This window comes from Esox lucius, chromosome 17 (genome assembly GCF_011004845.1).
Source record: "Esox lucius isolate fEsoLuc1 chromosome 17, fEsoLuc1.pri, whole genome shotgun sequence".
In the NCBI taxonomy this organism is placed as follows: Eukaryota; Metazoa; Chordata; class Actinopteri; order Esociformes; family Esocidae; genus Esox; species Esox lucius.
The window spans coordinates 45,684,318-45,699,424 of NC_047585.1; the positions used below are offsets into that span (position 1 = coordinate 45,684,318).

At 39.4% G+C, this 15,107-nt stretch overlaps 1 protein-coding gene across 3 annotated transcripts in view; it reads left to right on the top strand.

Annotated features, from left to right (window-relative positions):
* Positions 1 to 7,255: 7,255 nt before the first annotated feature.
* LOC105007334 (metabotropic glutamate receptor 7) overlaps positions 7,256 to 15,107 on the top strand; it is a 246,303-nt gene continuing 238,451 nt past the window's right edge. Inside the window, exon 1 of one of the 3 annotated variants that reach the window (XM_029114239.2) lies at positions 7,256 to 7,468. Coding sequence is in view for 1 of the 3 variants with exons in the window: in XM_029114238.2 (XP_028970071.2) it covers positions 8,222 to 8,743 (522 nt within the window). In the remaining 2 variants the exon portion in view is untranslated. The other 2 variants (XM_034287020.1, XM_029114238.2) reach the window with 2 other exon arrangements.

Sequence of the window (15,107 nt, forward strand, 5' to 3'; positions counted from 1 at the left end):
TGAATATTGCAAGATATTACATATTCATTAGAAAGAGGAAAAATAAATGATTTCAGAAAAAAGTAAAATGTTTTGATTGGTTACTCTTTCTAGAACTAAATGTTTTGATTGGTTACTCTTTCTAGAACTAAATGTTTTGATTGGTTACTCTTTCCAGAACTAAATGTTTTGATTGGTTACTCTTTCTAGAACTAAATGTTTTGATTGGTTACTCTTTCTAGAACTAAATGTTTTGATTGGTTACTCTTTCTAGAACTAAATGTTTTGATTGGTTACTCTTTCTAGAACTAAATGTTTTGAATATGTTTTATTAGATTTTAGATGTTTTTTTGGAACTTGTAACAAGTGAAGTCACTGAACCGATAACTTTTGGTTATGTTGACAAACGCTAGTGGCACTAATGATGTTGTGTATGAAAGAATTCTGAATGTGTTTTTGCAATGGTATCTTCAACGGCTAGCGGGCCTCAGTGTTGAAAGATATTAGAAGGGAACCCAATCATTTCCAAAGCATTAGATATACCATGGAACACAGTGAAGACAGTCATCATCAAGTGGAGAAAATATGGCACAACAGAGACATTACCAAGAACTTGATGTCCATCCAAAATCTATGAAAAGACGAGAAGAAAACAGGTCATGGAGGCTTCCAAGAGGCCTACAGCAACATTAAAGGAACTGCAGGAATTTCTTGCAAGTACTGGTTGTGTGCTACATATGACATCAATCTCCTGTATTCTTCATATGAATGGGATATGGGGTAGGGTGGCAAGAAAAACATCCAAGACCAGCTGAAGTTTGCAAAAACAAACATCTCCCAAAAGCACGTGGGACAATGTGTTATGGTCTGATGATATCAAGGTTGAACGTTTTGGCCATAATTCCAAAAGGTATGTTTCTTCAGCTGGAACCGATGCCCTAGTCAGGGTGGAGGGAATTATGTTTTACAGTTACAAATACCAGACAATTCTGGCAAAAAACCTTTAGGCGTCCATTAGAAAGTTGAAGATGAAGAGGAAGTTCACCTTTCAGCATGACACCGACCCAAAGCACACATTCAAATCCACAAAAGCATGGCTTCACCAGAAGATGATTTAGGAAAGGCCCAGCCAGACCCCAGACCTGAATCCATCTGTGGGGTGATCTGAAGAGGGCTGTGCACAGGAGATGTCCTCGCAATCTGACAGATTTGGAGCGCTTTTGCAAAGAAGAGTGGGCAAATATTGCCACGTCAAGATGTGCCATGCCAATAGACTCCTACCCAAAAAAGGTCCTTCAACAAAGTATTACTTTAAGACTTATGCAACCAGGTTATTGTAAGGTTTTTATTTTCCATTTTTCTCCCTCGAAGATTTCAGTTCGTTTTTCAATTGAATTGTTCACATTATAGTTCACATTAAAGGTGGAAAAAGTTATGACATTATTTCTCTTTGTCTCACTCTTTTACATCACAAGAACCTGTAGACTTTTTATATCCACTGTATGAACATTGATGTGTGCAAGTCATTACGTGACACCTGGGGTGAGTTTTATGCTGTGCTAACCCCCTGAGGTGAGTTCTATGATGACTTAACCCCTGAGGTGTGTTCTACGATGCCTGAACCCCTGAGGTGAGTTCTACGATCCCTTAACCCCTGAAGTATGTTATATTATGCCTTAACCCCTGTAGTGAGTTATACAATACCTTAACCCAAGTTTTTACCCAACATAAAATTTATTGTTCTGCAAGTACACATTTGAAAACATTCACTGAAGTAGCTAACACATTAGTAGTTATTTACATTAGTTCCCTAGGTCACCAAACAGAACAGACTGATTCGCTTACTGTTAGAAAATGTGGGGAAAAAATGTGAATGTTCTCAAAGGAGCTCAGTGAAATAACTATATAGCCATTGAATGTTTCCATGCAGATATCCTCAACGTTCGAGAGAGAAAAAAACAGATATAGCTGTGCTTTCCATGAGTTTTCAAAGTATCCCACTTGGTGAGGAGCCTGCTGGGTTTCTGCCCTTATCTGATTTCAGAGTTTAACATGTGATAACTGGCCAGATCATAACCTCAAGCGTTTTTGTTTTGTAAAAATATATTTCAGGCATTTATACATGATTGACAAAGACAGTGGCAAAGACTGTCCTGGCTAGCTAGCGTGTTACAAATAAATTAGTGAGTTTGCGAGTAAGCTTAACAGATGGCAAGCTCGATGACAGTTGTGCTGTAAATGTAGGCTTGATCATCTCATCCTTTGAGGCTTTAAAAGTTTGCATTCAAGTATAGAATTTTAAACATTCAAAGCAACTGGCAAACTTTCATGGTACTGTGGGCATTGTTGTCCTTAGTGACAACAGCAGTTTATGTCTGTGACAATTACACGCAAAGATGACGACAGCGATACCTGTCATGAAAGTGTCCCTGCTGCTTTGAATGTTAAAAATCAGTGCAAGTACAAGGTTAAAGCTTCAAAGGATTAAATCATCCAACTGTAAATGTAAGACTTTTAAGATGATCCAACAAAATTATTCTTTTGTGAGAGAAACCAGCACCAATTTGGCTTCACTACAGAACACACACATAGTTAGCATGATAACTATTATAGTCATGTCAGCTTAAAAAAAAACGCTGTCCAAACACAAATCTAATGTGGTAACTTGCATATTACCTGCTGTTTGGACAGACAGTATTCCAGAACACATTTGAAAAAAAAGACCTACTTGAGCATCAAGGCCTGCTGTGTGAACTAATCTTCAGAGTAAATAGTAAACTGTTAAAATGACATTATGTGGGCTTCATATAGTCTCATAGATATTAATTATACAGGAAGCTACAGTGTATATACTGAACTTGACCAGCAGGTTTGGGAGGGTCGTATATTTAGATCTGTTTCTCAAATGAAAATGTCCCCTTTCCGCTTATTGTAATACTGCTGATGAAACCAGAAAGCTATTACCGCGACAGTGTGGAGGAGGGTGCATTCTACAGCCAACAACCAAAACTGAGCTAGAGGTTGCTGGAGTTTGATGAAACAAGGTATCCATTCTACCTAGTCAGCATCTTTCTTATTTTGAAAACACATATGCGGAAGTCCCTGCTTAGACTGCTGCCCCCGCGACCCGGCCCCGGATAAGCGGAAGAAGATGGTATGGTATGGTATATGCGGAAGTCCTTTGGTGGTAAACCGATCATGTTGACCGACATGCGGGAGTCCTTTGGTGGTTAACCGATCATGTTGACCGACATGCAGGAGTCCTTTGGTGGTAAACCGATCATGTTGACCGACATGGGGGAGTCTTTTGGTGGTAAACCGATCATGTTGACCGACATGCGGGAGTCCTTTGGTGGTAAACCGATCATGTTGACCGACATGAGGGAGTCCTTTGGTGGTAAACCGATGATGTTGACTGATGAACCGATGAAGTTATTCCCTTCCAATACTCTTATTGTATTAATGGTAGTTTATCCAGATACTAAACTTTTTTCCCATTCCACTTTTTTAAATGCTTTTCTGATGCATTGTATTGAGATATACATCACTGTAACCTGCTTTTATGATGGGCTGCACCAGGCATAGTATTCAGACTTTGTCAAAGTCAATGACCATGACTCCACAGGTGGTGTCATTTTTTAGGTAAAAAGGATGCAGTCTGTACTAACTAACAGAAGTGCTTTGATGACAATCTGTCTGTCTTACAAAGGTGAATTGAAGTGTGTTACCAACCAATTTATTTGTCTGAATATCTATGCTAACAGAAAATATTAATCAGATAGTTGAACGCCCTGGTTAAATCAAGATCCTGTCTATAGGTGACAGATAGACTGGACTGTCTGATCTCTTTTTATGATCCTGATCTGTGACAAAAGTAAGTTTGATTGTTGGTAACACATATGGTGATGAATAAAGTGTGATGTGAACCTAGGGACTAGAACCCAACAGCCATACTATAAAACTAACCAGTCTCACTAATAGGCTTCATATACTAATAGTCCCACTGTAGCTGGTTAGTATAGCTGTGCTCAAAGGTTTGCATACCCTTGAAAAATTGATAATATACGTACCATGAGTAAAGAAAATATGAGTGTGCAGGCAAAACACGTCTTTCATTTCTTATGGAATTCACATTCAACTGTAGGTTATAATATCATAAAACAAAATAGGGCAACAAAGATTTTTTTTTGTTGTCCCCTGTTCAAAAGTCTGCATACCCTTAGTTCTTAATACTGTGTATATCCCCTTTAGCATGAATTACAGAGTGCAGTCTTTAGTAATAGTTGTCTATGAGGCCTCTAATTCTTGCAGGTGGTATAGCTGCCTATTTGTCTCAGCAAAATGCCTCCAGGTTTTGCAAAGTCTTCGGTCATCTTGCATGAACCACATGTTTGAGATCTCCCCAGAGTGGCTCGATGATATTAATGTCAGGAGACTTTGATGGTCACTCCAGAACCTTCACCTTTTTCTGCTGTAACCTCTGGAGGGCCAACTTGGCCTTGTGCTTACTTGTCTTGCTGGGAAGTCCAAGAGCGTCCCATGCGCCGCTTTCGTGCAGTAGAATGCAAATTGTCTGACAGTATTTTCTGATAACATGCTGCATTGTTTTTGCCATCAATTTTCACAAGATTCCCCATGCCTTTAGAGATCACACCCCCCAAAACTTTAGTGAGCCACCACCTTGCTTCATAGTGGGGTTGGTATTCTGTTCATTATAAGATATGTTGACCCATTTTCAAACATAGCGCTTATGGTTGTGACCATAAAGCTCTATTTTGGTCTTTTCACTCCAAATTACACTATGCCTGAAGCTGTGAGGCGTGTCAAGATATTTTCGGGCATATTGTAAACAGGCTTTTTTGTGGTATTGGTGCAGTGAAGGCTTCTTTCTGGCAACTCGACCATGCAGTTAATTTTTGTTTAAGTATGATCGTATTGTGCTCCCTGAAACAACCACACCATCTTTTTCCAGAGCAGCCTGTATTTCTCTTGAGGTTACCTGTGGGTTTTTCTTTGTATCCTGAACAATTCTTCTGGCAGTTTTGGCTGAAATCTTTCTTGGTCTACCTGACCTTGGCTTGGTATCAAGAGATTCCTGAATTTTCCACATTTGCTAGGCTTTGGATATCTTTTTATATCCTTTTCCATCTTTATAAAGTTCCATTACCTTGTTACGCAGGTCTTTTGACAGTTCTTTTATGCTCTCCATGGCTCAGTATCTAGCCTGCTCAGTGCACCCACATGAGAGCTAACATACTCATTGACTATTTAGACACTAATTGCAATTTTAAAAGTCACAGATGTGGGAAATTCATCTTTAATTACCATTTTCACATGTGTGTCACCTTGTGTGTCTATAACAAGGCCAAACATTCAAATGGTATGTAAACTTTTGTTCAGGGCAATTTGGGTGATTTCTGTTATCATTATGATTTAAAAAGGAGCCAAACAACTATGTGATAATAAATGTTCTATGTGATAACTGCATTTCTGTACTCAAAATAAGTAATGATGTGTAATGAGGAATAATCTGACAACCAGGGATTCGAACAAATGTATGTCAATAAATGATGTCTTGTGTAAATTGTTAATTTGGCTATCAGAACCTGTTGGCAGAGTGGTGGTAAGGACACTTGAGGGAAAATTGTTGGATTGTGATTTATATTTTCAGATAACGATTTAGTTGCAGGATGTAATTATCTGCTCCAAAGCATTCTGGTTAATTTGGCCAGGTTGTTCTGTGAGGGAAGCTAGCACGTAGTCATCTCAGACCAACGCTTCTAGAGACATGCAAGTGTGGTCCCCTAGGGTTTCCTGGGAAAAGATTTAAGAACCACTCACTGAATTCTCCATTTTCACTGGCAACGGTGTTATATAACACTGTATGAAGAATGGCTATCAAAATTATTCAAACCTTTTAGACTTTTTTACTAAATATTTTTCTGTTTTGTATAATGTAAGTAATTTTGTAAATAATTTGACATTATGGACTTCTGTGTGGGGCCAAAACTCCAAATTAAATCAATTTTATTTCATAACACAATAAAATGTGAAAAAGTCCATGGGTGATGAATAATTTTGAGGGCCACTTACATAAGGTAACACGGGAAAGAACGTGTATTCTCCCTCACAGTTTGGTAGAGCTGTGAGAAAACAACACCCCGAAATATTATGATTAGCGGACTTACCTGAACTGAAAATGTCAATAAAAGAGCAAAGAACCGGTTTGTCTTCTAAGTGTTCTTTGAGCAATTAAAGTTCCACATAGAACAATAATAAACATCAGAGGAACCCTTTGTGGGTCTATGTGTAAGATGACAATTTTCACACTTTGAAAGAAATCATATAAATGTCAATATAAAACATCTAAAATACATTAAAAGGGCCCTAGCTGTCGTTTTGGAGTTTGTTGTGACTGGGTTAGCTTTTGTTACTTGTTTGATTAAAGAACAAGAAAATCCTCCGGGTGTTTTGACTTCACTTACTATATTTATAGAAACTCTTTGTAGAGTTCTTTAATCTTGTGCAAAGGACCACCAGAAACCCTAAAATGAAAATAAATTAAATGAATCTAAGAGTGTAGGGTCATGATGAAGTTTGCCAGTGGGCAGATTCTGCACAACCGACCAAATTACGCAAGATTTCTCCTTTTGTGGAGCCTTACAGATATTATTAAACATTAATCTACAGTGTAAAACAAGCAGTAAATGCTCAAGCGAAATCTTCAAAGTCAGTCTCCATATCTTTGTATGTTTGCGCGCGTGCGTGCCAGGTTGCATGCTCATGTGCGTCAACACGTGATTGCTTCTAAAAAGCTGCTACATTATCATGTAGCCTTAATGAACACTGTATGGTGTATGAGGTTTTCCCTGGTAGCCTACACAAGCATAGCCATTAGAGATTTCTCATATCGATTTTTATTACTGCTTCGATGCTCTCTCTCTCTCTCTTTCTCTATCTCTCTCTCTCTCTCTCACACACACACACTGAAATAATATGTGCAGTATGTATGTTTTATGTCCAAAATAATGTTTTAGTCTTGAGCATACAATATATCCATGACTGGCACGGAGATCAGATAATGTTTTCATTGTGAATTTCGAAGCAATCTCAACAAAGAAAACTTACACACCTAATTGTCCAGGGTGTTCTAGGCAATTGTGGTTCTAAGTTTGGTCATTAAGTATTTTATATTGGGTGGAGAGAGAGAGAAGGGAAGAGAGGGGAGGAGAGAGAGAGATTCCCTTCATTTAGCGCTTAGGGGGGCTAGGCTTGTATTGTCTCCGTTTCTCTCCCTCCAAGTGAGGAATTTCTTCTTGGGGATCAACAACGGAAGAAAACGGAAGAGAAATTACTTTCATCAGAGAGATGCAGCCACATTTGAGCCGAAAGCGACCCTTAGAGAAGTTCGATTTTTGCGCGAGGAGGATGTCACTGACCCCAGCTGGATCTATTCAGAACGCAATTTTGATGTCATGCGCCTTAAGATGTGTGTTCGGGTGATGGACTGCTTATTGTAACCACACACACACACACACACACACACACACACACACACACACACACACACACACACACACACATATATATATATATATATATATATATATATATATATATATATATATATTTGTGTGTATATATATATATATATATATGTATATATATATATATATATATATATATATGATAACTTTTTGATGTCCTAATTCTTCAAGTCGTGTTAGTTGTCGGTTGGTTTCTTCAAACTGTTCATTACTGTTAAGGTATTCCTAGTGGAAGTATGACATCAGTGCGCCATGGAAGCAGGTTCGTGATTTACGCTTCTAATGCTGGAAAATTAACAGCATGTTCTTGTGCGCGCCGGGTGAAATAGTTATGAGTACTAGCCGTTACATTAGTTTATCTCTTTTCTAAGTATTAGTCGATGCTTTTTAAATATACCAACCGATTGTCTTTGAACCTGGAATGGGTGTCCGAGCAACAAGCGACTGTGCAAACGGAATTCTCTGGTACTGTTCCGTCGTGCGCACATTTTGAATGAATATCGCATCGGTGAACATTTGTGGAATAGCGGAATATTTTGTAAGCCTTTTTCTCAAGCGCATTTTCTACTTTAAAATGAGCACATATGCACTTAATGTGGGCTATGACTCATCTTGTTTCCAGTAGCCTAAAAAACCTTATTTAATTTCTTAAATCGAAGTCTGGCGAGTTAACGCTGGAGAGAGAGAGAGACACCATGGCCAGTCTAAGGCATGGTAGTGTGCTTCTAGAACTAAAGAAACCCTACTTCACATGGCGAGTTTTGTGGGTGATGAAAGCCCTATTCGACTTGACGGCATCGCAGGAAATGTACGCCCCACATTCTATACGAATGGAGGGAGACCTGACCCTCGGTGGCCTCTTCCCTGTTCACGCCCGGGGGATCCCGGGGGAACCGTGTGGGGACATCAAGAAGGAGAACGGGATCCATCGTCTTGAGGCTATGATGTACGCCTTGGACCAAATCAACAGCGACGAGGAGCTTCTGCCCAATATTACTCTAGGTGCTCGTGTGCTCGATACCTGTTCGAGGGACACCTATGCTTTAGAGCAGTCGTTGACTTTTGTCCAGGCACTAATACAAAAAGACACTTCGGATGTCAGGTGTACGAACGGTGAACCACCAGTATTCGTCAAGCCAGAGAAAGTTGTTGGAGTGATAGGAGCTTCGGCAAGTTCTGTATCCATCATGGTGGCCAACATCTTACGTCTGTTTCAGGTAAAATTTAAAAAAAAAAAGAAGATGTGCTTGTCTATCTGTATACATCAGTCGCTTTTTCGTGTTACGGTCAGTCTGAGGGAAATGTCTTCTCCTGGATATTTCAGAGTTCATATTAACTCAATTTACACGCGGGAGATAAATATAAACTGAGCTTTCAGCAATTGATTTCAGCTGTCTGGTGTATGTTCCTTCCCCCCGAGTGTGATGCAGTTCCAGTTTATGCTGGGAAAATCGTCACCTGTGAAGTTGTGTCGATGCTGGTATGCAGACACGTGAATACAAAAAATATTTGAGATGTCACAATCTCTATGTAAAGTTGTTTGTTGGAAGTTGTGTTCGGCTCCGTTCTCAAATCGATGTCTGATCTGAGAGAAGCCACCTGGCTGCTGCAACGACGCGTGGTGTTTGGCAGTAGCGCGTGCGTGGTGCTGAAAGACCGCTCCAAACTGCTGTGTTTGTCGCTGCCGCTGCTGCATCGCTTCAACAGTGCGTAGTGCTGAAAGAACAGCTCCATAACGCCACCATACAGCTCCACTGCTCTGGTATTCTGGCTGCGTTCAGTAGTAGAACACGGCGTTATGGAAGCGTTGTGTAGCGTGCTAGGGAAATGAGGGCTTTGATCCGCAACTGCACGGCCGAGCTTCTCTGGTCGATAATTCTGATCGTGATTGGCGGAGCACAACGTTATGAATTTACCTGACTAAATATGAGTAACATCCCTGGGTTAACTGCCCATAGAATTGTTAATAATTTAAATTATGTAATGTCAAGATAAAGCACAAGATATTAATTGCCATTACGTTAAGTTTCACCTACCAAACACACTCGCGTGGAATGTGTAATACCTCACATTTGTCATGTGAAATCATCACTTGTCAGCCAGCTGATGCAGCTGGACATTAGTATCAGGCTAAACAGGGGTTTCCGTTAACGTGTGGGGTTCAGGAATGTTAAAATGTAATGGGGAACCATCTGATGTCATCCAATGTCCCCTCCCTGGACCCTTGATGCCTCTCTGTGATATGTGCATGAGACATTTCCCATTACATATTGCCTCTCTGATAGAAAAGTCATCTATACAACTCCAGCTGCACAGCTGTTTCCAGGTCATTATCTCGCTAATGTCTCTAAATGTCCCAGTTGGCAGCTGAAATCTGCACTGTAACACTGACCCATTACAACATTAGCAACGTGCTCTGTTGTAACAACTTTATCAATGCAGCAGGATTACCCATACTCAGTGCTCTGGTTACATTATCTATACACTGTTCTGACACATGATCCATTCTCTGTTTACATTGTCAATTTGGTCAATTATCCATATGCTGTGGTCACTATTTAGAGCATTATGCAATCAGGTGGATACAAAGACTAGTTATGAAATATAAAGTTTGATGAAATGTTCTACACCATTCCAAGCACACAGGGGTGTGTTTCATTGGTAAGCAGCACCTAACTTGGATAAAGATTCCAGAGTTGTAGGAATATTAGCATTGGGTGGGCAACAAACCCAATTAAGTTGTTTTTTCATAGAATATTTCAGGAGCATATTTGGTGATGGCTAGGAAATTTCCCCTGACTAATTTAAATGTTGCATACATTTCTTGCTAAAATCATGTGTTTCCCTGCTGTTATGATTAATCCACTGGTACAACTGGAATCCTACTTAGCTGTTATCTTCAGCAATCACTGGTGTTCATGTTTTAATCACCTACATGGGTTAGTTTCCATGTGAAAAGGGTACTGGGAGCAGCAGTGTTTTCCATTTGACACAGAAATAATTGTAAAGGGTTCTAAACTCTCATAATGTCCGCCTGTGTTTTGTGGCATAAAGTAACTTTTAGACGGATTGGAAGTTCAGCAAAACAATAACCAGCCCACAAACACAGAACACCTTTCCCTCTCTCTCTGCCTTCTTCTTCTCTGGCTTTCTTTCCCCCTCTCTCTCTCTCTCTCTCTCTCTCCCTCTCTCCATCTCCCTCTCCCTCTCTCTCCCTCCATTCCCCTATCCCTTTCTTTCCCCTTCTCCTGTATTTTATACATTACCCTCCCCCCTCTCTCCCTCTGTCTCACTGTCTCTCTCTATTAGGCTGTCTCCCTTCATCTCTTTTTTGCCACCAACCAGAATTTACAAAGCTGTAGCTTACCGTTCCATTAATCCTGGTCCCCAGGGCTTGCTGGCACTTTCAACATTGTGTTTCTTCTTCCTTGTTTGTGTGTCGTTGAGATGCTTTCTACACTGTCACAGTTGGTATTACAGAAAGCTTCCATCACTCTCTCCCATGTCTGTTGTCTTGATGCAACATAGTTATGTGAATAGTTGTGGTAGAGTTTTGACACCATTTCCAAACCATCATCCTAACTGGATCTCTATTAACAATCCTGATTGCCCCATGGTTCAAGCTGTGCCTCTGCATCTCTTGCGTCTGATGTACTGTAGTTTCCTGTCTCTCAGTCTGATGTATTGTAGTTTCCTGTCTCTCAGTCTGGATGAACTGTAAATTCCTGTCTCTCAGTCTGGTGTACTGTAGTTTCCTGTCTCTCAGTCTGGCTGTACTGTAGTTTCTTGTCTTTCTCCTTGGCTGTATCGTAGTTTCCTGTTTTTCTCTCCAGCCGTTGCGTATTTTCCTGTCTATTTCTCTAGCTGTACTGTAGTTTCCTGTCTCTCTCTTTAGCTGTACCGTAGTTTCCTGTCTCTCTTCTTGGCTGTACCATAGTATCATGTCTAAATGTTTAGCTTTACAATAGCTTGATCTTTCTTTCTGTTGGTACCATAGTTTGTAGTTGTCTGTCCTTGTCTCAGTCTGTCCTTATCTCTCAACTTCTTTGTCCTTGTCTCTGTCATGCGCGCACACATCCACACACCCACACCCACACACACACACCCACACACACATACACACCCACACACGCAAACACACACACACACAAACAGAAAAGTGCATGCCCGGACATACACTCAGCATTGAGTAAACCTCGGCTTTCAGAAATATTCAGTTATCCTTTTTCAGTCATGCTGTAAAATCAGGTTAGGTTAGGAATGTTCTGTGTGTTACTAGTTTCCCTCACTTCATTCTGGAGTCATTCATTCCGTGGGTTTGTTGTTATGGTTACGTAACTGAGTAACAAAGCAGTTAGCAGCACAACCCAATTTGAATACCATTCTTTCACACTCCGTCTTTGCTTTGTTTCCAGAGCGTGATGCAAAGGCAGTCCCTGTCCCAGAACTCCACCCGACTGTCTCATTCATTCTAACGTGATGACACAATAACACTCATTTAGAAAATCCTCTCCTTTCTTGAATGTCATCGAACCACAAATTACCAGCCATTGAGTCATTCATTCATTCATTAATCTCCCTGGCACTGTTTCTGCCAGACCTGGGTTCAGTCACTATCTCTAACCATATATATATATATTTTTTTTTCTTTGTGGAGGCACATTTGGCATATCCAATAGGCTGATCAATATAAACAATAATCAAAAAGCCTAAAAGAGTATAAATATGACTTCCTGTAAAACTACATGTAATCAGGGTAGCATATTTATGACCAATAAAACATCCCCACAGCTGCAAGCCCCTCAACACAGAACCAGTGGAAAGACTCTTTCAACCTAGTTTCATAGCTGCTGTCAACGCCCTAATGAGAAAAGTCCCACAAAGTGAAAATGCCATAAATCTTCAGCAGCCCTCTCATCCTTTAGTTAGATTGGAAGAAGACACAATCTTTGATTATGTATATAAATATAATTAATGAAATCATTCCCTCCATTTCCACCAATATATATGAGCTGCGGAACTCTCCAGACAAACCACCCCCCTCCCCAACATACACACACACAGTATTTCCCATTGCCATTTTCACACCATTGACACTTGCCATTTGTTTCACCATTAATTTACAATGATTTCAATTCCGAGGAGAAATAAATGAAACTTGAGTGATTTGTAAAACCTCATGTGTCTTGATTCGTTTTTAAGAGCAGTATAATATTTAGTAGTGTGTGCCAAGTAAATTATGATCTGTGTTTTGCCATTTGTATGACTACATCCATTGGAATTTGTCTTTGACAACGGGTGGACCACAGGTGGAGGCTGGTAACTTGGTCGAAGAACAGGCAGAAGTTCATGAATAGGGTAATCCAAAAAGTACAGGAGGGTCAGGCTGAATAATAGAGTCGTCAGAAAACAGGCTGAATATCAAACTACAGTCTAAGGAATCAGACTAGAGAGGAACAGGTTGGTACACTGACATTCAAATATTTAACAAAAAAATCAATGGCTCAGTACAGTCATCTCAGAACAAACAACACCTCACAAAGACAATAAGAAGGAGGACTGAACTAAACAGGCAAGAGATGATAGGAACAGGTGATGCAGAAAACAGGTGAACAGAAATGAAGGTGTTGAGGGTGTGTGGCTAAACAAAAGAACTAAGCATAGATTTACAAAACAAGATCTAGACATAGAACTGAACTAGAATCAGTAAACAAAAGACATGTACATAACAGACACTAAACAGACTAGGGAAACAACAAAAACACAGGACCTTATATTTTGACTGCTATTTTATATTTGACATTTCGCAGGATTAAACCTCTCAATGTACAATTACCAATACTACAAATGAATAGAAAAGTCCTAGAATATTTAGAGTACAGACACCATCTACATAATTTGAAGGTAAACTTTTCTAATCAGTTTTTCTTGGCATAAATGCAGTTTCCAACTAGAATGTGAATACCTGACTAATTGTGATTCAATAATGTAAGTTAATATACAATATAGTAACTACACAGTTGATTTGTTTATTCGGAATTGGAAGGAATATTTACAGTATTTACAGGTTAATGTATTTACAGTTCATATTTACAGTATGTAGTAACATCATTGTTTTATTCCTCACACTAAAATGTGTGGATTACTTAGAATGCCTAAAATCTCATTTATCTTGCATTTGTAATTTCTGGGAATAGGATATTGTTATGGTTTTGTCCTAGTACTGAGCTCACCTTTCATTTTCTTTGATACTCTTGCGAGGAAAGGTTTTGGGGGGTGATGTTCTGGCAGTCTGGCAAGAAGAGAGTGGAGCCACACAGTGTTTTGACCTCTCTTGCTATTCTCCCTAATATTAATGATTCTGAAATTGACCATATGTGTGTATTAATTACTGCTTCTGTCACAGTAAATAGTTGAACTACATCTAGTGGTCCTGTGGATTTTTTATGTGGATCTGGAACGAGGGGAATCTTTAGAGCGTCAAGCTAAGGCTTCCTTCATTGGAAACCTATAGTATTTATATTTAAAAATATCTTACTCCCTTGAGATGTGTAAATGCTGCTCTAAAAGAGTAGCATGGCTACTGTTAAGTAAAGAGATCTTTCAAATATACTGGTAAAGTTATGTTAACATTTAAAAATCAATTGGTGCCAATGCAGTTGTCTTCTGTTTGGGAGTGACAGAGAAGTCAGTGATTCATGCCCTGTACGATGTGTCTTACAGTCATGTCAAATAATCAATTGTAAAAGATTGTTATAAATATATTATTTGCGCAATAAGGCTTTGCTTGTGGTTTGATAGATGATGTCACTGTAGTCTAGGACAGAAAACAGCAAATCAGTCTTTCTAATGGATTTAGTAAAACAATTCTTAGAGCTGTATGGTAGCATAAGCTTATAGTTAATTGCTTTCCTGATGTAATCAATATGATTTCCGAAAGTTAATTCAGAATCTAGTCTCAGGCTCAGATATTTAAAACATGTTCAAGCACTGACTCTTCTCTTGCATGAATATGTAAATGATATGTCATGGAGTGCATTGATTTGTTTGATTTAAAACTAAATTATTAGCAAAAAATATTTCTGTAGAATGTTAAAATCCTTTTGGAGATTTGCTCATATCTCCAAAATGTTTGATACTGAACTCCTGGAACAGCAGATTATGCAGGAACTCTACTGTAGTTCTTTTGATGTGTGTGTGCTCTCTGGCATTCTACTGTAGTTCTTTTGATGTGTGTGTGCTCTCTGGCATTCTACTGTAGTTCTTTTGATGTGTGTGTGCTCTCTGGCATTCTACTGTAGTTCTTTTGATGTGTGTGTGCTCTCTGGCATTCTACTGTAGTGTACTTATTCTTCTGGGTGGATTACTGGGGTTTGCTCAACCTTTCATTGCATGTTAGGTCGAGGGTTTGTGTGTTCTGTTGACTTGGCTTAGAGTCAGTTGGTCTTCTCATTTTGTGTTTTCTGACATTGTGTCCAAAGCTTTCTCCTTCAGAACTTTTGCAAAGGCTCTCATAATTTTTTCTGTGGATGTGGTTGTTCTTGTCCTGTATTTTTTATGATGTGCTGTGTTCATATGCTG